At 35.2% G+C, this 18210-nt stretch overlaps 1 protein-coding gene across 2 annotated transcripts in view; it reads right to left on the bottom strand.

Annotated features, from left to right (window-relative positions):
• The window catches only part of ZNF804B (zinc finger protein 804B), a 226551-nt gene that overhangs the window by 7697 nt on the left and 200644 nt on the right, over window positions 1–18210 (bottom strand). For both annotated transcript variants that reach the window (XM_068211798.1, XM_068211790.1), the window contains exon 3: window positions 2428–2558. In XM_068211798.1, coding sequence (XP_068067899.1) covers window positions 2428–2558 — 131 coding nt within the window. The remainder of the gene's footprint in view (window positions 1–2427; window positions 2559–18210) is intronic.

Raw genomic sequence — 18210 nt, forward strand, 5'->3', positions numbered from 1 at the left:
TGGTGAAGGAGGGTGTCACTCAACTTTTTACAAGGTAAAGCTAAGCTTCAACAGGGTAAATGTGCAGTTTATCATCAGTTTGGACTTCTATATGGCAACATAGTCTTTACACATAGAAAATTACATGTTTAAATGTCAGTACATGATTGTTCTTTTTCAGTTATGCCTATGTACAAGCAGAACAAATATTAGTATAACTCTGAATTTATATTTAAGGGAGCCTAATCTGTGGTAAGTCTTGGTTTCCTGAAAGGCCTCTGCAAAGGAAATTGTGCTATGTTCAAAAAGAGATGCTTCCACCTGGAGCATCTGCAAAATCAGACTCTGGAAGGGAAAGAGAAACATTCTGCTTGCTTAGGGAAGAATGTGGTTTTTTTGACTTTTTAAAGAGCAGATTCTTATTTTATTCCACAATAGATGACTTTGCAAAATATTCAAAGAGATATCAATACTAAAACTGTCAGCAAACATTGGAGGGAAAGAAAATCACAACTTCACTGGTCTCATTATCACCCATTATTTGACATACTTTGCCACATTTTCTGTGTCTTACTTCCATTAATTACATTATTCTCCTTTTCAAAATATCTCAGATTTTAAATATGATTTTGTTTTCTCGTAAATAAAGAAAAATTACCTGTTCTAGGGCCTTAATGAAAATGGTGAACCACTGATTTCTTGAAATAGATAATTAACTGAGACTGAAATGACTGTAGCCATTTTCCTTTAAAGATGTGACATATATGGCCACCATAAAAGTGTTTTTCCAAGATATATTTTAAATACACATTTCATTAGACTAATTATCTACATTTGCTATCAGTGTACTACCACAGTACACTAACAATAAAAAAACCTAAAACCAGATTAAATAAAGAGATGGATAAAATATATATTTTAATTAAATGTAAATAAATTAAAACTGTTAGATCTGCATATAAGCTATCTATAATTGGCAATCATGTTTTATAAATGCTATAAAAATACATTGATCTTCAGCAATGGGAAAGACAGAAAGACTCCCTGGAGTAGGGGCAATTCATAATGTGTGTATTTCAGAGAATATATTTGCCTTTGCCAGAAATTCAGCACCAAGAGATACAAATTTACCCCTATTCGTATATAAGGAATAATTATCTCTTGGAGAAGGCATATAAAGAAATCCTTTTCAAAGTCTTGGAATAGCAAAATAAAATTTTTCTGTGCCCAAGATTAACAATAATTTTGTTGTCAAATTGAATTAGCTTGTTTTAAGGAACTGTGCTGGAACCTGAGAGACTACTCAGGGATGGAAACAATTGTATGTGTTTGGACTTCTGCTTACAAAGGCTGACATTCTGTCTTTACTGAGCAATTGGGAATGCTACCCCTCCACCAAAATCCCAGCACTCAGCCTCCCCTGAGCCTATCAGTGATTATAGGGAGGAATAGCAAGCTCCTTCCTTCCACACTCTGTGCAAAATATTATGGACTCCTGGCTCTTTCTAAAAGCAAACCTGCTCTTTCCCTCCCAGATTCATTCTGGCTTTCCTATTATCACTGATATTATTGCTCTATCTGAGGATACATCTTCAAGTGCGTGGGCATAAAGGAAGCTTCCCACAGGCAGTTACATTTGTTTCAGCAGATTTGTATGAAAATGGAGTCGTAATCATAAAAGTGATATATTAGCACTAAACTGTTATATTTCAGCAGATTGCTCAAAAGCAATTACATAGGCCAAAATGAGTTTGTAATAAACTCTGAATGCTGGCTTTTCCAGCGTACAGTAGTCTTCAGATGAATTTAAAACAATGCCAGTTTATTTATCTGATTAACTCATTGTGGTCATAGATTAACATAAACAATTGGTCTGATGGCAATCTATTCTACTGAAACATTCAGTGTCATTAGATAAAGGAGATTTCTCACATTTAAAGGTTTACTACTGCAATCTTTGTCCTCTATCTTGATATTAGACCAACTTAATTCAGTTAACTACTTGTTTTTAATTCAAATTTTCCTATAGAGAAACTGGAGAATAATCCCAGTACCTTAAAAGTAGTAAAAAATATTCACAAAGGGTTTATCCTCTCCCATTAACTTACGATAAAATATTAAGACAGTCATACTAATCTCTTCAGATCAGTTTGGATAAGGTAAAATGGTGATATTATAAAAGTGTCTTCATAGCACTCCATTTAGAAGACATGAGAATAACTGTCTACAGGACAGAAAATGACAAACTTTGAAACAGCATGTAATTAAGTCAGAGGTTTTCAATGTATGGTTGGCAGAACAGGATCATTTGGAGTTGAAGACAGCTGAAAACAGGTTACAGTACACACAATCTCTCTACATTACTTGTGTAGGAGTAAAAATATTTTAATTTCTTCTGGAAGGGAGGAAAGAGGGCATTAAAACCTCATACAACTTTTAAGAACTTGCCATTCTGACTGCTTCCGTAACTCTGCAAGCTGGTGGAGTCGCTTGAGTGCTTTTTCCTGTTTCTTCTCGTCTTTCCATGACTTTGAAGCCACATTTCGAGCAAATTCCCTTTGTTTTAAATCTTTCAATCTCTGTGTGAAAATAATATAAACAGAAGGGATTAGAGATGTACACACCAGATACAGTTCCTCTTACTCAATTTATTCACTTTTCATGAAGTTGGTATGTAAATGGAGAATAAAAGTATACGTAAAATACTATAATAGTGAGAAGAAATTGAAAATGTTATTTTTGCTTAACAAAACAGCATAATTTGCTTTCTGCTATTTATCTGACAGATGCCTTTGTATGAATGACAGCTTTTTTGGTTTCTGATGAATACAAAAATGTTCTGTTGTGTACAAATACAGACACAAAACTAGAGTCCATTTAATGAGGTCAACATTTTCCTATTTGATTTATCCTGTTGAAATGTAATCCACAGGCATATACTGTAATAACTCTGAGCTCCTATGTGCAAAGTATTTTATAGTTCTCTACTTGGACATGTATACACAGATGTGTGGGGGCTTATCTGTTGGTTTTGTACCTTTTTAAGGCTGTATTATTTTCTCAAAGGAGAGAACCACTGTCTGAAATATTTGATCAGGAAATGGTTTTATAATTATTTTCACTTTTTTTTTTAATTGCCTCACACGTCAATAAATCAGGTAATTGCTGTTGGAGAGAGGAAAATTCTTTGTCTTTATTATATTTTTTTATTGCCTGACTTTTCACCACCAATAACATAAGGAAAACTAAGGAGAAGATGTAAACTAGAAAATGTCAACAGCATCCTCTGCAAAAGTTGTCTCTGAGTTCACTGTGCTCTCTAGGAGTCAGCAAGTCACGTCTAACCTTACAACTCCCCAGTTCAGATTCACGCTTCCATACTCCATGGCAGAAATGCCTTCCCCCTTCTCCAGTTCTCCAGTGTTTGGGGAAAAAATGTTTGCAAGTGGGGAGGGAGCTCTCCTGTATTCAGCCAGATGCCCAAACTGGAAGCTTTGAGGACCAGAACTGAAATGAAACTGCTGCATTCATTTGCCCCTTGGTCCAGAGGTGGTTGCACTCATCTGCGTAATTTAGAACTACTGTATCAACACTACTGAATGCTAAATTTCCCATGGAGCTGTTTTTGCAAAGTAGATTTGAAGAAAGGTTATGATATCTCGGTCATTTTTAAACTGCTGCTTGTCTTTCAGCATCTAAGAGTACTTGAATGTCCACCAACACCTAAAGATCAACATCCCAATCACTGCCATCATCTCATGCTGTCGTTTTACTCACAATAGTTGGGCCAAAAGATCAATATGCATCAGTAGGACAAACTGAAGGCTGACCAAGCATTGTAAACGCAAATACTGCTTTCTGCAGCTCAGGTATGGGGAGCAGTCTAGCCATGGCACAGAGCTGTACACTGGCCAACGTACACCTGCTTTTGAGAAAACAGGGCTGGAGGCAAAGAGCTCTCAACTTGTAGAGGTCAAGAAAATTATAGATGCATGGGAGAACTGCTTTCTGGAGAGAGGTCTAGCTTTTGCCAATAGATTACAACAAAACAAATGGATGAAAACCACCATCTAAAGAGATGACAGGTTCTTTTTTGTCCAGATAAGATGAAAGAATCCAGTTAGTGGCAATGACATAAAATGACAGAGAAGCATGGAAAAACACTTGGTGGAAACAGGCAATACAAGGTCTGTGATTTCTTTCTGTGAAGAGTGCTGGAAAGCTGTAGTGAATATCTCTCACATCTCACACTATCAGCTGTCCTTCAAGTATGGGATTTTTTTAAAAGTCAGATAACATTCGTGAGAGGAAAAATAAGTGCTGGGAGACTAAGAGCAGAAGTTTTTTGTTTACTCTCAGCCTTTTGGACCCCAAGACATATGCCTTTGAGCACTGATCTGGAGACAGGGAGAGCTGGGCTGGCCACAAATCATCTTCTCAGGGAGCTTAAGATGGGTCTCTGGCTCTCAGCCATCCTGATGGTTTTGCAGAGACACTCTCTGTTGGATGGGGATGAGAAAGCCAAGAAGTTGCTCAGGGAGCTGGTGCACTACCAACCAGCAAGAATCACCATGCTGCCCAGTGCCTGATGAAAGCTTAACCATTTCATCAGAACTACCTACAGTCTGTTGAATCTGTATGTTTCTCCGTAAAGTTTGTATCCACCCCAACATCTGGTACTTCATGGAACTAGACTCTAAAACAGGACAGCTGCAAAGCCCTCTTTAAAGCTCTTAGGCTTCACCTTCTTGGAAATAAATGGTTGCTCCCTATATGTTTAGCTCTTACCTGTCCCTTTATGTGCCTTCTCTCACTATTCATTAGTCCCTTGTCAGGCCAGTCACGTAGCACTCCATTCCCTCAACCTCATTGTCTGCAATTTGCAGTCAAATGAATGAATATGTAAGACAATGTTACTTTTGGTTCAAGAAAAAACTTTTCAAATAATATATTAAAGCCAAAGCTGAAAAAAGAAGTCAGAGAATCTTCCCAGAACAAATCCAAATGTTCTGTCACCTAGGTAATATTTACATGAGTGTAGAGATATTTAAGCTGTAAAGATCCTATTCTCCACAGAAAAACATAGGTAGTCTTGAGCCTTATTAACACATCCAATGTGAAGAAAGGGCAAAGAAACACATTTGAGAAACGCCCTTTAGGGCACCTTGCTATGTTTTAGCTGTCACTGTGAGCTGTTCAGTATCACACATAAAGCATTCATGAGGAAAAACAGAAATAGTTTCTACCTGTCAAGGAAACAAAGAACAGTGTGAAACCAAGAACTATGGAGCACAGTACTGCAAAGCAATGCCATTTCATTTCTTTGACAGTTAGGATGCTAATCAAAAAAGAAAATGGACCAACACTAGGAATAGGAGTTCTAGCAGTATTTTTTGCTCTCTAATGGCAGGCAGCGCATGTCAGAGAAGTAGAGAAAAGGAAAAGAAATGTAGGTAAGCATAGCAGAGAACTCATCAACTGGAGCTGAAATCCAAGAAATCAAAAGCTCTACAGTCTGAGGAGAGAGAGGGTTCTCCCTGCACATCCCCTCAGCAAAACAAAACAAAGCTGCACTGCCAGAGCTCTAGTTAGGAGTCATAATGAAATTTGTCAGCTGTGTTGGGTAGATCATGGGACTGCCTGCTGAACCTGCAAAGCCCTGGTTTTCTTCACTAATAACCTGTGCCAGACTTCTGACAAGCACACAGATACTTTCTCCAGGTGGGATACAAGAGCATGCAATTGAGCAGATATCTGAATGACAACCCCAAGCTCAGTAGGTGTGCTTGAAAATTAACATTGCTTTACACAGCAGTTGCATTTTTCACATAATTAGGTACTTAACTGGGCATCTAAATACAGGCGTATATAATAAAATATGATTTATTTAATAGCTTCTTGTGTTCTGTCCTTCACTGGCTACAAATATAGCTGTCCTGCAGTTATATTTCTTTTTTTTAGACTCATTTTCTATTATTTCTATGTTTTTTGTACACATGTGTGTGTGGACATTTCCATATCTAAAAGTAAACCATCCCTTTTTTTATAAACACCACAGAGAGTATTAGAAGACTACAAAATTATGTTAATTGTCATGGAAAGATTTACTTGTAATACTGCTGTGAGTCCCATTGGCTGTTTTGTCTAAGACTCAGTCAAAAACTGCTGAATCTATGCTTTTCCTCCTGGAACTCTGATATGAATCACCAGGAGATTTCAATGAGTTAACTACCTACTTTTCTACTTCACTACCTACTTTTGCTAGACATCAAATAACAGTGGTCAAATACCTGTAATTTAGCAATTTCTTCCCATTCTTAATGTCTGGGGGGTTGTGTTTTGTTCTTTTTAAATTGTCACTTTATTTGGGCCAGTACTTTCTTTGCACTGACCTATGAGAACCTGAATACTCACTGCAGACTGCATTTGCAGTACTGAGTTTACTTTCTATCCAGAGTTATGATCCTGGTTTCTTTTTTACCCTGCGCAGGTAAATGTTTACCTGGATTGCTATTCTTCTGATCAACTTCAGATGCCTTTCTTCATAACCACTGGAAAGAAATGAGCACTTTAGGGACCCAATCACCTATTTTTAAAGCAGCTGTCTAAAACAAGAGGGATAAAATGAAATGTAAAAGTACCTATTTTCATTGTGTACAGAGGTTATTAAAGGTGTCTATCCCCATTTCTACAGGGTGTTCTCTTATAAAGGAGACACAGCTACGTCCCATCTAAGGTGCCTTTACACCAATGCACACAGTGTGGGCAGCAAACAGGAGGAGCCGGATCCCGCTGCTCTGCTAGGAAGTCAGGAGAAAATTGCCATCACTGCAGCGTGGAGGGAGGAGCCAAGGGTTTAGTCAATAGGCCCACCTGAGAGACTGCCCTCTGGGACAAGGGAGCAGAACCAAGCCAGCAGATCTTTAAGGAAGTTACACCAAACCTTTGCTGTAAGAGGAAAGGAGAATGGCATGGCTGAATCAAGACCTGCTGGTCAAATTAAGAGGCAAGAAGGAAATGGAAAGGTAGTGAAAGCAGGGACAGGTGTCCTGGGAAGAGTATCGCGATGCTGCTCAGTTGTGTAAGGATCAGTCAGGAAGGCCAAGGTGCAGCTGGAGATGATCTTGGCAAAGGATGAAAAAAATAATAGGAAGAGCAGGGATGTCAGCCAAAAAATGAAGGTTAAAGAAAGCATACTGCAAAATAAAGAAAGCAAATGAGAGTGGTGGATGGGTAACAACAACTGAGGAGAAATTTGAGCTACTCAAAAAGTGTTTTGCCTCATTCTTAACTGGCAAGTGTCTCAATTTGAGGACCATAGAAGTATGGTAGTGGGAGACAGTACAACTTCTCCTGAATATTCTGCCAAGGGCATTGCCATTATATGGATTTTACAGGGGTTCTCAGTGTTAACTGCTTCAGATTCTGGGAAGAAGAACTGTTGTTACAACTATCCTGAGTAGCAAATCCTCTTCTTCTTCAAGTAGTGTAACTGCATGGATGTGAATAGAAGGCATCTTTGAGAAAAAAGTAATTTTCTATTTATTAAGCTAGAAAACATCATTTTAGTATAAATTAAATTACTTTTTCCCATTACATTTAGAATTTTTTTGTTCTGGAATATCATTCACAATGCACCCTCCAAACTACTCATTATGCATTCCAGCCCCAGGTAAAAATGTATATACCATATTAGGTATATGTCTTCTGTTATATTTAGAGAGCCTTCTTTGAGCTGAAGTCCTTGAACTAATGTGTTTGAGTGCCTGATTTGCTTTAAAGATTAATTCCCACTCAGCAAAAAGGCTTCTTAATTAGGTTCTAACCAAATTCACCATAGAAGGGTTAATTGAGGAAGAAAGGAATGTTAATTTCAGTAATTATTCTCTTGCCTGTAACCCTAACATTGGAACCAAATGCATTATTTGTAAAATGATTTCCCAAAGCAAACCATCAAATGAGAATGATAGTCACTAGAGAATGTAATTAAACTTCATATGTAAAGCTTACAGAGTTAGCTTGCTAAGTGAAAGTGAGGAAACAGCAATGAAGGAACTTGCCTTTACTATGGTAAGTAAAATCCTAAAAATAAATTGGAAGAGCTATTATATACAGGAATTAACAGTAAAAGATGAAGCTCGAAAACTAGCTGATAAATTTTCATTTGTTTTACCCCTAAATAGCTACAGATCTCTTTGAAATGTGTGCAAGTAATTATTTGTTAGAGTATGTTCTATTATAGCCAGCTGTAACAGATTTAATATTGGTAGTGGAAGAGAATGAGAAGACAAAAAAGAAAATTCCCTTGTCTGATTGGATTAGGGAATGAGATGACAGCAGGAGGGAGGAAAACTCAATCCTCAGACATGTCCTAGAGAATCCATCTATCAGTGAATGAGATGCTGATCACGGATCTAACCTGAAGGATAAATTACAGTTGGCCCTTTGGAGGGCTTGTTTTTCACGTCTTCAGAGAAACTCTTATTGCTTAACCAGACCTGCAAATATTCCTGCTAATTAAACTGATTTTATCTATTGCTGGATGAAAGTATCCATTTATGGATGCTTTCCATTTTCAAAGATCCAATTGTGTTTCTCATAAGAATCCCCCAGATAAAGTTGAAACAGATGCATTTGGAGGCTGTTTCCACAGGGAAGAGGACTGAACACGCACTGTGTGCCAGCAGCTCACTCCTGTGGAAGCCTGAGCTATTGCCCACTCATGTTTTATCAGCTCCAGCAAACATATTGTCACAGGCTCCACCAAGCTGGCTGCACACTCTGTACTTTGATTAGAGGTATTTAGTGTCACTTTGGAAAACAGAGCATTTTATCCAGAAAAATCAACACATTACAATGATAAAAAACTTGGGGCAGGGTCTGTATCTTCCTTTCAAGTTCATATATTACCTCACTTGCCAGGGTGTTTGGACCCTTCTTAGATCAAAACCATCATATATATTTTATTTCTTTTTCCTTCTCCTTTTAGCAGATAAAAAAAAAAAAAACACCCTGGCATTACAGATCCTGTGCAAGACTAGCACCTTTTAAAAATACTAGTACTTATTTTAATCTTATTTTTAAATTATTTAAGACTTTCCACATGTTTTTAAAGCCTGTCTCACCTCTTTGTTTTTCTTTGTTTTAACTGTAGCAGGCAGAATAAAAAATCATTTAAATTTTAATGAAAAGAGAGTCTAAATTATCCCAGAATTCTACAGGTGAGTCCAAAACCTGGCCTCAAACTTTCTTCAATGTGGTCAGAATGCTTTCAGAGTGAGGAAAATGACAGTAGAAATGTTCATACATGGATTTTAAATAACGCTTTTCATAGACAGCTCTCAGATTTCTTACAAATCTTCATCTTTATCATGATATCATTTTACAAATAAATAAATGAAGGCATAGAGATGGAGTGAATTTTGGAAAGAGCAGAGAGGAGACTGAATCAACACTTAGAGGTATATATGTTTAATTATCATCTCTAACTCCTTGTACACCCATTGAAAAAAAATGTCAGTCACCTGAATTAAACCTGATTTTGATTTAGCTGTATAATTGATTCTTGGTAACTATGATGATGCTGAGGGAACAACAACAGAGCATAAAGGATAAACCTCTTCCAAATTATTGTGCTATGGTCATAGTTTACATAGAGGAAAGTTGGCTCAACAGCTCCATGGTGACTCTGAAGTGTTCTGCAAAAGAACAAGTCCATCACTAAAAAGAAATATTTTAATATGTACTTGAGATAAATGTAACCTTGCCTATAGTCACCAGCCACTGGATTTTAGATAAAAAGTTACAAACTGGGTAAATGTGTGCGAAGGATACTGGAGGGAGTTAGAGCAGAAGCCTCATCAAATACATGAAGGAAGTAAAAAATTGCTTTTTTAGTAGGATGTAATAAGTAGCTAACTAGCTATAAAAATATTTTAGATTGTGGCTTTCTTTTATATATTTTTTTTTAATCAGTCTAAACCAAATATTCTTTCTCTTATATTTGCTCAAAGCAGACTGAGCTCTTCTGGAGTAGGATTGTTAAAGGTAACCAGGAATCTAGCAGCAATTCTATAACAAAAAAATGCCTGGTCCAAGCAAAGGAGCTTTAATACATGAGGTCTCCTTGCAGTTTTGCTCAATCAGAAAAGACCACAATGGAATTTTGTTATCATCCAATCACATCTTTTCTGATTTTTCATAGGGACCTGGATCAGTATTTTCCCTGTGTCAGTGTTTTCCCTGGCACTAGTGTCAGAATGACAGATTTTCTTATTTATTCTTTTAAAATCCTATCATGGCATCATCTAGCTTGATGCTTTTTCTGCCAGTGCTCTGAGACTCATTAAAAATCAACATTAAATATTAGGAGAGTTTATGGCCTGAACCAGCTGAGACAAAGATATTTATTTCTAGAACATGTTGTTTAAGGTCCTTCTAAAGTATTGATAGAGTGGTACTTCACAATCATGCTAAAATCATGGATGTGGCTAAGTCATTTGGCTTTGTTCCAAGTATAGAACAGAAATCTGTATTGAATAGTCTTTTTTATGTCACTTCTAAAAAGTAAATAATTTCAGTTTGGACCAGAAGATACTTTATGTTCTCAATACATTTTCAGAAACTTTCTTGCCCTCATGTCTGATGACTACAGATTTTTCTCTTGCCCTTTTTACTTCCTCCATCACTTCTTTTTCATTTTCTACACTTGTGATTTATAGTATTTACCATCCATTTTTCCTTTCTCTCCTTTATTATAAATTTAAGACAGAGAGAATTGACTTTCCGTCTAAATGAGATTAGCTGTTTATAACCTATTTGGTCTTTTTCTGTTCTGGGATTTGGGTTCTTAAACCATCTGCCAAGTGCTCTTTGAAATTTCTTTGTTCTCTCTCACATCTTTCTGTTTGATTTTTCTCCTCCCAGCCCATTTTACAAGCTCATTCACCTTTATGAAACTAAGATCCTAAAAGAAGTTTGTGTTATAGCTTGTTATTTATATAGATATATGCAAATATTTTATTTGCATTTGCTATATACAGTTCTCATTTTTTATTTCCTGTATGTCTGTGTTGATCATCATAATGCTAATATATATATATAGATTAAAGATTATAGATTAAAAATAAGATATAGATTAAAGATCAGCTTTAATGTTATTGCTTTAATGTTATTATTAGTAATGTTATTATTTTAGAGACTCATAATATGGATGAAGTGTATTTGTGCTATTGTTGTCATAAAGGAGGGCCACAGAGGCAGCACATTCAGATGGAAGATCTGTTAATTTTAATTTCTGCATGCATGGGATTGGAATAGCAGTTTATGTTCCAATTTCTGGTTTATTTGCAGAAAAATATGAACATATGTTAGGGGTTTTTTTGGGGGGGGTTGGTTTTATTTGTTGTTTATTTTTTTTTCAGGGAGAATTATTTAAGAGCCTGGTATAGCCTTTGGTTATCAGAGACAGTCTTCTGACAACACATCCCAGTACATTGTACTGATATTTAAAAATATTGTTTTCATTATATTTTATGGTTTATTTAATTATTTTCCAAATTTTACTTCACATTATTATCATGTGTTGTCTCCTTTGGTGTTAGTCTCCTTTCTTCTGTCTACTTGGCTTATCCATCTCTCTTCCCAGTTAAACAGAATTTCCTTCTGAAATGAAAAGAGCAATAACGTGCTTCTTAAGCAAATTCCGTGTGTCATAGAAAAAGAGGACCAAACCATGAAGAGTGAATGCCCTAATTTTCCAGTTTATAAAGGCAAAGATATTTCGGTTCTATCTAGCTCCCTTTTTATTACCATGTGCTTAAAATATTACTTATTTGCAACTTGTGTCTTGTATTTTGCCCCCTTGAACTTACTGGTGTGCTATGTGTCACTGAGCTGAAATTTGACACACTTCAATTGTGATGCCATAATTTAAAATTTTTAACAGTATTCTAGAAACTGCTTCCTGAAAAGAGAGTAGAAATGAACATGATGCACTTTCATAAGAGCAATCCTGTACTACTTTTCTTACCCACGTATATGTTCTGGAATTATGGGTGGTAACATTTAATGTTATCCTCTTAGCCATGCTCCAGATAAAGTCTGTTTACTCCTATATCACATGGTGTTATAAACACATCAAGTTTTTCATGTAGATATGAGCATGTTTAAGAGCCTAAAGATGATCTATCACTTACTGTTTCTGAAATACTACGTCGCTTTTCAAATTCTTTCCTATCACTTGACACAAAGAACCTTTTAAGCAAGCTTTACTACTCCCTCCCATGAAATTCTTATTCCTATAAAATTCAAAGCTTCTCTTTTATTTATACCATGGTTTTTTATCCCAGTAATCCATACTTTTCTACAACCCTGAATTTTAATTATTTCTTGAAAAAAAAAAAAAAAAAGAAAGAAAAGAAGAAATACCATGAGTATATCTACTGAAATGAAAAAGAAACCTCTTAAAATATGCATCAATCCAGATACAATATGGTGATAGTTGTTTCACATTCTTTAGACTAGGTGTGTTAAAGCAATACTGGAAACTATTCTGGAGACAAGCAGAAGTAGGACAGATGGATTAAATGTTATAATTTAATGTTATAATTTAAAAAGAATTATATAAGATAAAAAATTGTTCATTTCCCTGAAATAACAAAATTTCTATGACAATTGCTGTATACTTCTGATGCACTCCATGTTTAATTGTGTTAGGCTATGACTTGTTGTTTGACATGTGTACTGTTCCAACTTTCAAACTGAAAGCTAGATCTCAGTTTTTTTTCCCATTTTTTTTTTTAACCAAGAAAACTGACATTATGGTGTGCTAAGTTTCAAAATGGGAAGGAAATCAGAATCTGACACAGGTTATTGAGAGCCAAGATTATGTCAATGAATTTAATGCTTGGTGTAAGTCAGAATCCAATCATATAAAAGTAACACAGAACTCAGTAAAGATGGTCTTTATGAGCTGATGAGAAGAATTAATGTTGCTTTGAAGTAAAGATGGGATTAATATGAATATTCTGGATTCCTTTTGAAAGGTGAGAATTGCATTGTACCATTTAGGCAATATTTTTGTATGCAAATATTGGTAACTATCATAGAATCACAGAATATTCTGAGCTGGATGATTGGGTCCAACTCCTGGCCCTGCATAGGACTCACATCGTGTGCCTGTGAGCATTGTCCAAACGCTTCTTGAACTCTCAGGCTTGGTGTTGTGACCACTGGGGAGATTGTGTTCCTTAATAAACTGCAATGGTTTACCCCCACACATGGTATTACTTTACCCTGTAGTTTCTCAATTAATTATGATCTGATATTCACCCAGTCTGGGCTAAGGTGGGAGATCCAGGGCAGGTTCAGAACACAAGCCATATGCAGTTTTTCTTCTGCCAGAAATGATTTAGTACCCTGTTGAATACCACAGATCCTAAATGGAAAGTGTAAACACACATCAATGGAATGTGACTTTTCAACTTAAGTATTTAGGTGTCTCTTCTGAAGGAAGCAGTACTTGGAATCCATCAACATGCTAAGAGCTGAAAACAAGCCAAGAAATGCTAACTATAAGCATAAAGTATGTCACAGAGTTCCAGGGAGTGTCTGTCAATTCCTGTATACTTACACACTTGTTAAAAGACTAGAATTTCTGCTGTGCAGAAAACTTTGATATCTGGGATTTCTTTATTTTTTAGTTTTAGTGGGAGAATAAAATTCAGAAAATTTATATAAAAAATGAAATTATCAAGTCTTGATGTTAATGCATCTAAACAGCAATGCAACGTAATGTCTAAAAGTTGCAATTTTCATAATTTCTGTATCTCAAGAATGATAAAAAAGGTGTGGTTATGCTATAATTAATATTATGAAAGTATTATGGCATATCTTACAAGAAATTTTGAAATGTGTTTTACCAAAGTAACACTGCTGAAGCAATGTCAATCTTTATGAACCATTTCAATTTGTTTGAAATGAAATAATGTAAATGTTCTGTATGAAATATAGTTTTGATCTTACCACATTCCTTGGTAACCATTCTACTCTAAAAACATTTCCTGAAAAATTAAAGTTTAGGCTTTTTCGGTTTGGTTTGGTTTTTGTTTGTTTTTTTCTTTTTTTTTTCAACAAATATATATTTTTTACTGTCCCATCACCTGCATTAGTACATTTGTTTGGTATTCACATGCATGTCACCTACATTTCTCTATTTATTCCATTGAAATTTAATCTGAAAAGGTGCTTGAAGACCCTGCATCTTTTAAATGACTTCTGATAAAGCCCAATTATTTACAATTATAAAATTGTAAAAAATGTGAAATGATAGTCTGGGTTACCTCCTTTATTTTTCCCTCAGAGACACATTAAAATATGTTAATTAATTCATTTAACTAAGTAAGGATGATAAATGACTAATCTCACCCTTTTTACTTCTGTCTTGGTGATGCACAGATATGTTTCTATTTTGCTTCAATTTTTTTTTTTCTCCTAGGAATGCCCCAAAAGATGTACAAGGCACATTGTAAGGTGCCTTGAACACAAACCTAGATGATAAGTATCACTTAAAGCTCCACAGGAATCAATTGTGCAGCTACATTCTTGCGTATTAATTACTGCTTGGAAGGTACAGGCATTTAAAAATGAACAGAACTACAAGAGATACAGATTCCAGACAGATGTTTATAGTGCCAGATATACTTTGTGTATGTCAATGGGATTAAAAGTATTATCATTTTTCAGCTGAGGGAAAGTTATCAGCAAGTTCAAAAGTTATGCAGAAGCCAAGAGAAATGCAATTTTTCTGTGAACATTTAACATTTTGCTATGACAGCTAATTGCTGTATTTCCAAAAAGCCGATTATGACACAGGACTTCCTCAGGTAAGATATGTACAGATGTGGCATATCCTGTGGAGCAGGTTCCTTAATCTGGTTGCATAATACCTTATGCTAAAAGTCATTCCAAAAATATATATTATCTGGTATTTAAAAAGTGGAAAAATTCTGTATCCCTGAATACAGAGATGTTTAAAAGGACAACAACATCCAACATAAATATATATTTAATATATTTAAACATAAGTTATTTATTAAATAACACAGGCATGACTTCAGTCTGGCTGCCCTAAAGGTTAACAGGGAATAATAATCTAAACATAAATATTTAGGTTCTACATGCCTAGCTCATTTAATTAAGTAATATTCTATGTTCTGCATATATTAGCACTTCAGAACTCAAAACCAAAGAGGATTATGTTGATTTTGATAACTATTTTTATACACTAAGATAAAGAATTATGACCTGGTCAAAACCATTTTTAAAAATTTGAATTGAATGTTTCAGAAAGTCTTTTGTTTCAATTTTTTGTTTTTGGTTTCTGTTATCATTGCCTTGTTAAAACAGTAATTACAGAATGCTTTAACTAATTTAGTTTTGAGATCTTTGTCTGTATTTTAAATGGGAGCAAAGTTTGAAGCAGTGGGAAATTATTTGAACCAGAGATTCTGAGTTTTAACCAGGTTAATTGCACCTTTGTAAATAAATATAATTGAAGAAGAATGTATTCCTTCATGCTCTGAGTGAGGATTTATTGTACAAAATTAAAATCTAAAATGATGGTTGGAGGGGCAATTTTGTATTTTCTGTGGTTTGGCATAATAATCTTTTTTGGTTTTGTTATGAACATAATCCTTACAATTCCTTGCTTATTTTAATAAGTCATCCATTACACTGCATCAACTTTTCTTCCTGCTAGGAAAATTGCTTTTAAAACTTTAGTAATTAAAAAATGTACCATCAGAGAAGAACAGAAAGAACAATAACACAGGAATTAATGAAAAGCACTTCCTCTAACTGACATTCTGGTTATTGCTATGTCTTAAATGCCAAAACCAGATAGTACACATTTTTATAATTCCTTATATAATGAAATGCTTAAGAAAAATTCTACAGTCATTGGACCATCATTAACAGTTATGAAATTAGGTATCCCATGGGATTTTTTCCAATTTAAAGAGGGTTAAATTGCTAATTTACATGTTAATTAGCATTCATTCTAAAGAACACCAAATATAATTCCATAGCATCTAGCATTTTTAGCTTATCAAGAACATTAAATTTAAAAGAGGCTCTTCATTATTTGCAAAAAATTTTTTTTGGAGGGAGAATGATGAAAAGAATCTCATTATTCTAAGTAATATGCAATTTAAAAAGGATGAATACTGCCAATTTATTTACTTTATCACTGACTAATAAGAAAGCAGCAAAGCATTAATAGGGCAGCAGGTTTAACAGTTCTTTATAAAGCTCACTGATCTGCACAGACTGGTTAGTTTAAAATAAAGAATTGTTTCTGGTGACATTTCTTTGGAATGTGTTGCCTCGAGTCACTCCTAATCACCAGAGTGTGCTCAGTGGTATTTGATAATGCTGCTTCTGCTGCTCTGGAGCTACTCTGTACATGCACTTGCTCTGGTGTGCAGTTGAAGCATCTCTGCGTAGCAAGACCTATAAATACAAGCCTCCCCTCATACCATTTAAGAAAATATTGCATTATATTATAAAGCAAACATTAATTTTAAGAAAATTTCATACTGAGAAAATAAATATGCTTAGTTCAGTGAAACCACAGAATTATCATGTTGTTTATGTCCTGCTTTTGTGCCTATGTTGTACACCATTCCTTTACTTAAATGCTGATATTTTGCTTTATGTTACCCTTATTTGGATTAGTTTCTGTGATGTGACACAACCTGATTGTCTGTTCCCCTGAACTGCTACTTCAGCATTTCAAAATTGCTGGATTGCAGGTGCTCAGAAGCACAGCAGCTGTGATGCTAACATGTTTTTGAAAGACAGGATTTCTCTGTGTCTAAATAACAGAAGGAAGCATTCAGGACAGGAAAATTTCGGTCTTATATCATCTAGCAGTAGGAAAATACTAAAATGTATATGAAAACAGCACTATACGTTCCATTCTTTGCTTTTTTTCCAGAATCTAGCATTTTTTATGCTGTGTAAGTCCTTTGTATTATTTTCAATGCAACACTGTGTGCCAATACAATATCCATGGTACTCTCTTTAACAGAATTAGAGTAGTGAAATGTGGCCTATTTACTCAATTCCTCATCTCTAAATGCAATGACTTAGACACTGGTGGTGCTAAGTGGCTGACACGGAGAATTTCCTGCTGTGCTTCATCCTGGTATTTCTCTTCCTTTACCGACTATATCCAGGTCCTTCCTCTTGTAACTCTTCTCTCTTTTCTTCGAATTTCCTAGTGATACTTCCATGCCTTGCTGTTCTAGCAGTTTCTGTCCACACCTATTTCCATAATTGCTTCCCAAACCCACTTGTTCTCCTTCTATTTCCCCCTCATTTCACAGAATCAGTTCTTTTGCAGGCAGCAGCTGCTTCCCTTGCACAAAAGGGATTAAATTCTAAAGTACAGTCCATCTTCAGTACTGAGTCAGGGACGTTTCCTCAGTGAAAACAACATGCAACCTCAGAATAAAGATTTCATTAAAGGGCAGATACATAAAAGTATCACTTTAGGGTGTCCCAACAATATTGATTCTGAAGTCTTCTCACTTCTTTATTCTTGATTTTGCAAATACTATATATTTTTATTGTTAATTTACTAAAGCTTGTGATCCATAAACAAAATTTCAGCCCAATAACCAAGAGCAATGTAAAGCTTGTTCTTAAAACAAAAAGTGTTTGTAAATCTCATTTATAAGCATCAAAATCAGTTCTGTATCTAACAATTCACTACTGTTGGGGTAATCTAGTTTATAATCAAAGCTAGTTTAGATACAAGAATGATGAATGGAAGGGGTTAATTCACATGAAAAAATTCTGAAAGAGTGAGAAAAACTTTTAAAATTGATTATGGAAAAGGCAGTGTGAGAAAAGCATAACTATTCAGCAAGAAACTATCCAAAACTTGCTCTTCAGGAAGAGTTACAGTCAGAGTGTAAGTAATTTTTGGAAGTATAGACAAGAATACACATTGAGAAATCAGTGTATGGTGAACAGCTAAGAAAGTGTGAAGCTATAACAGAAATTGGAGAATGTAATAAATGGCATAGGAATAAGTAGCAACAAGAAAATCACTACTTTCACAATGAACAAGAAAAAAGTGTCTTTAAGGCCAAAAGACATGGAAATGATAGGATAGACCATAGAAATTAATTCTTTGTTTTTAACTTTGGTCTTCATATAAAA

This window comes from Anomalospiza imberbis, chromosome 1, assembly GCF_031753505.1.
Source record: "Anomalospiza imberbis isolate Cuckoo-Finch-1a 21T00152 chromosome 1, ASM3175350v1, whole genome shotgun sequence".
NCBI lineage: Eukaryota > Metazoa > Chordata > Aves > Passeriformes > Viduidae > Anomalospiza > Anomalospiza imberbis.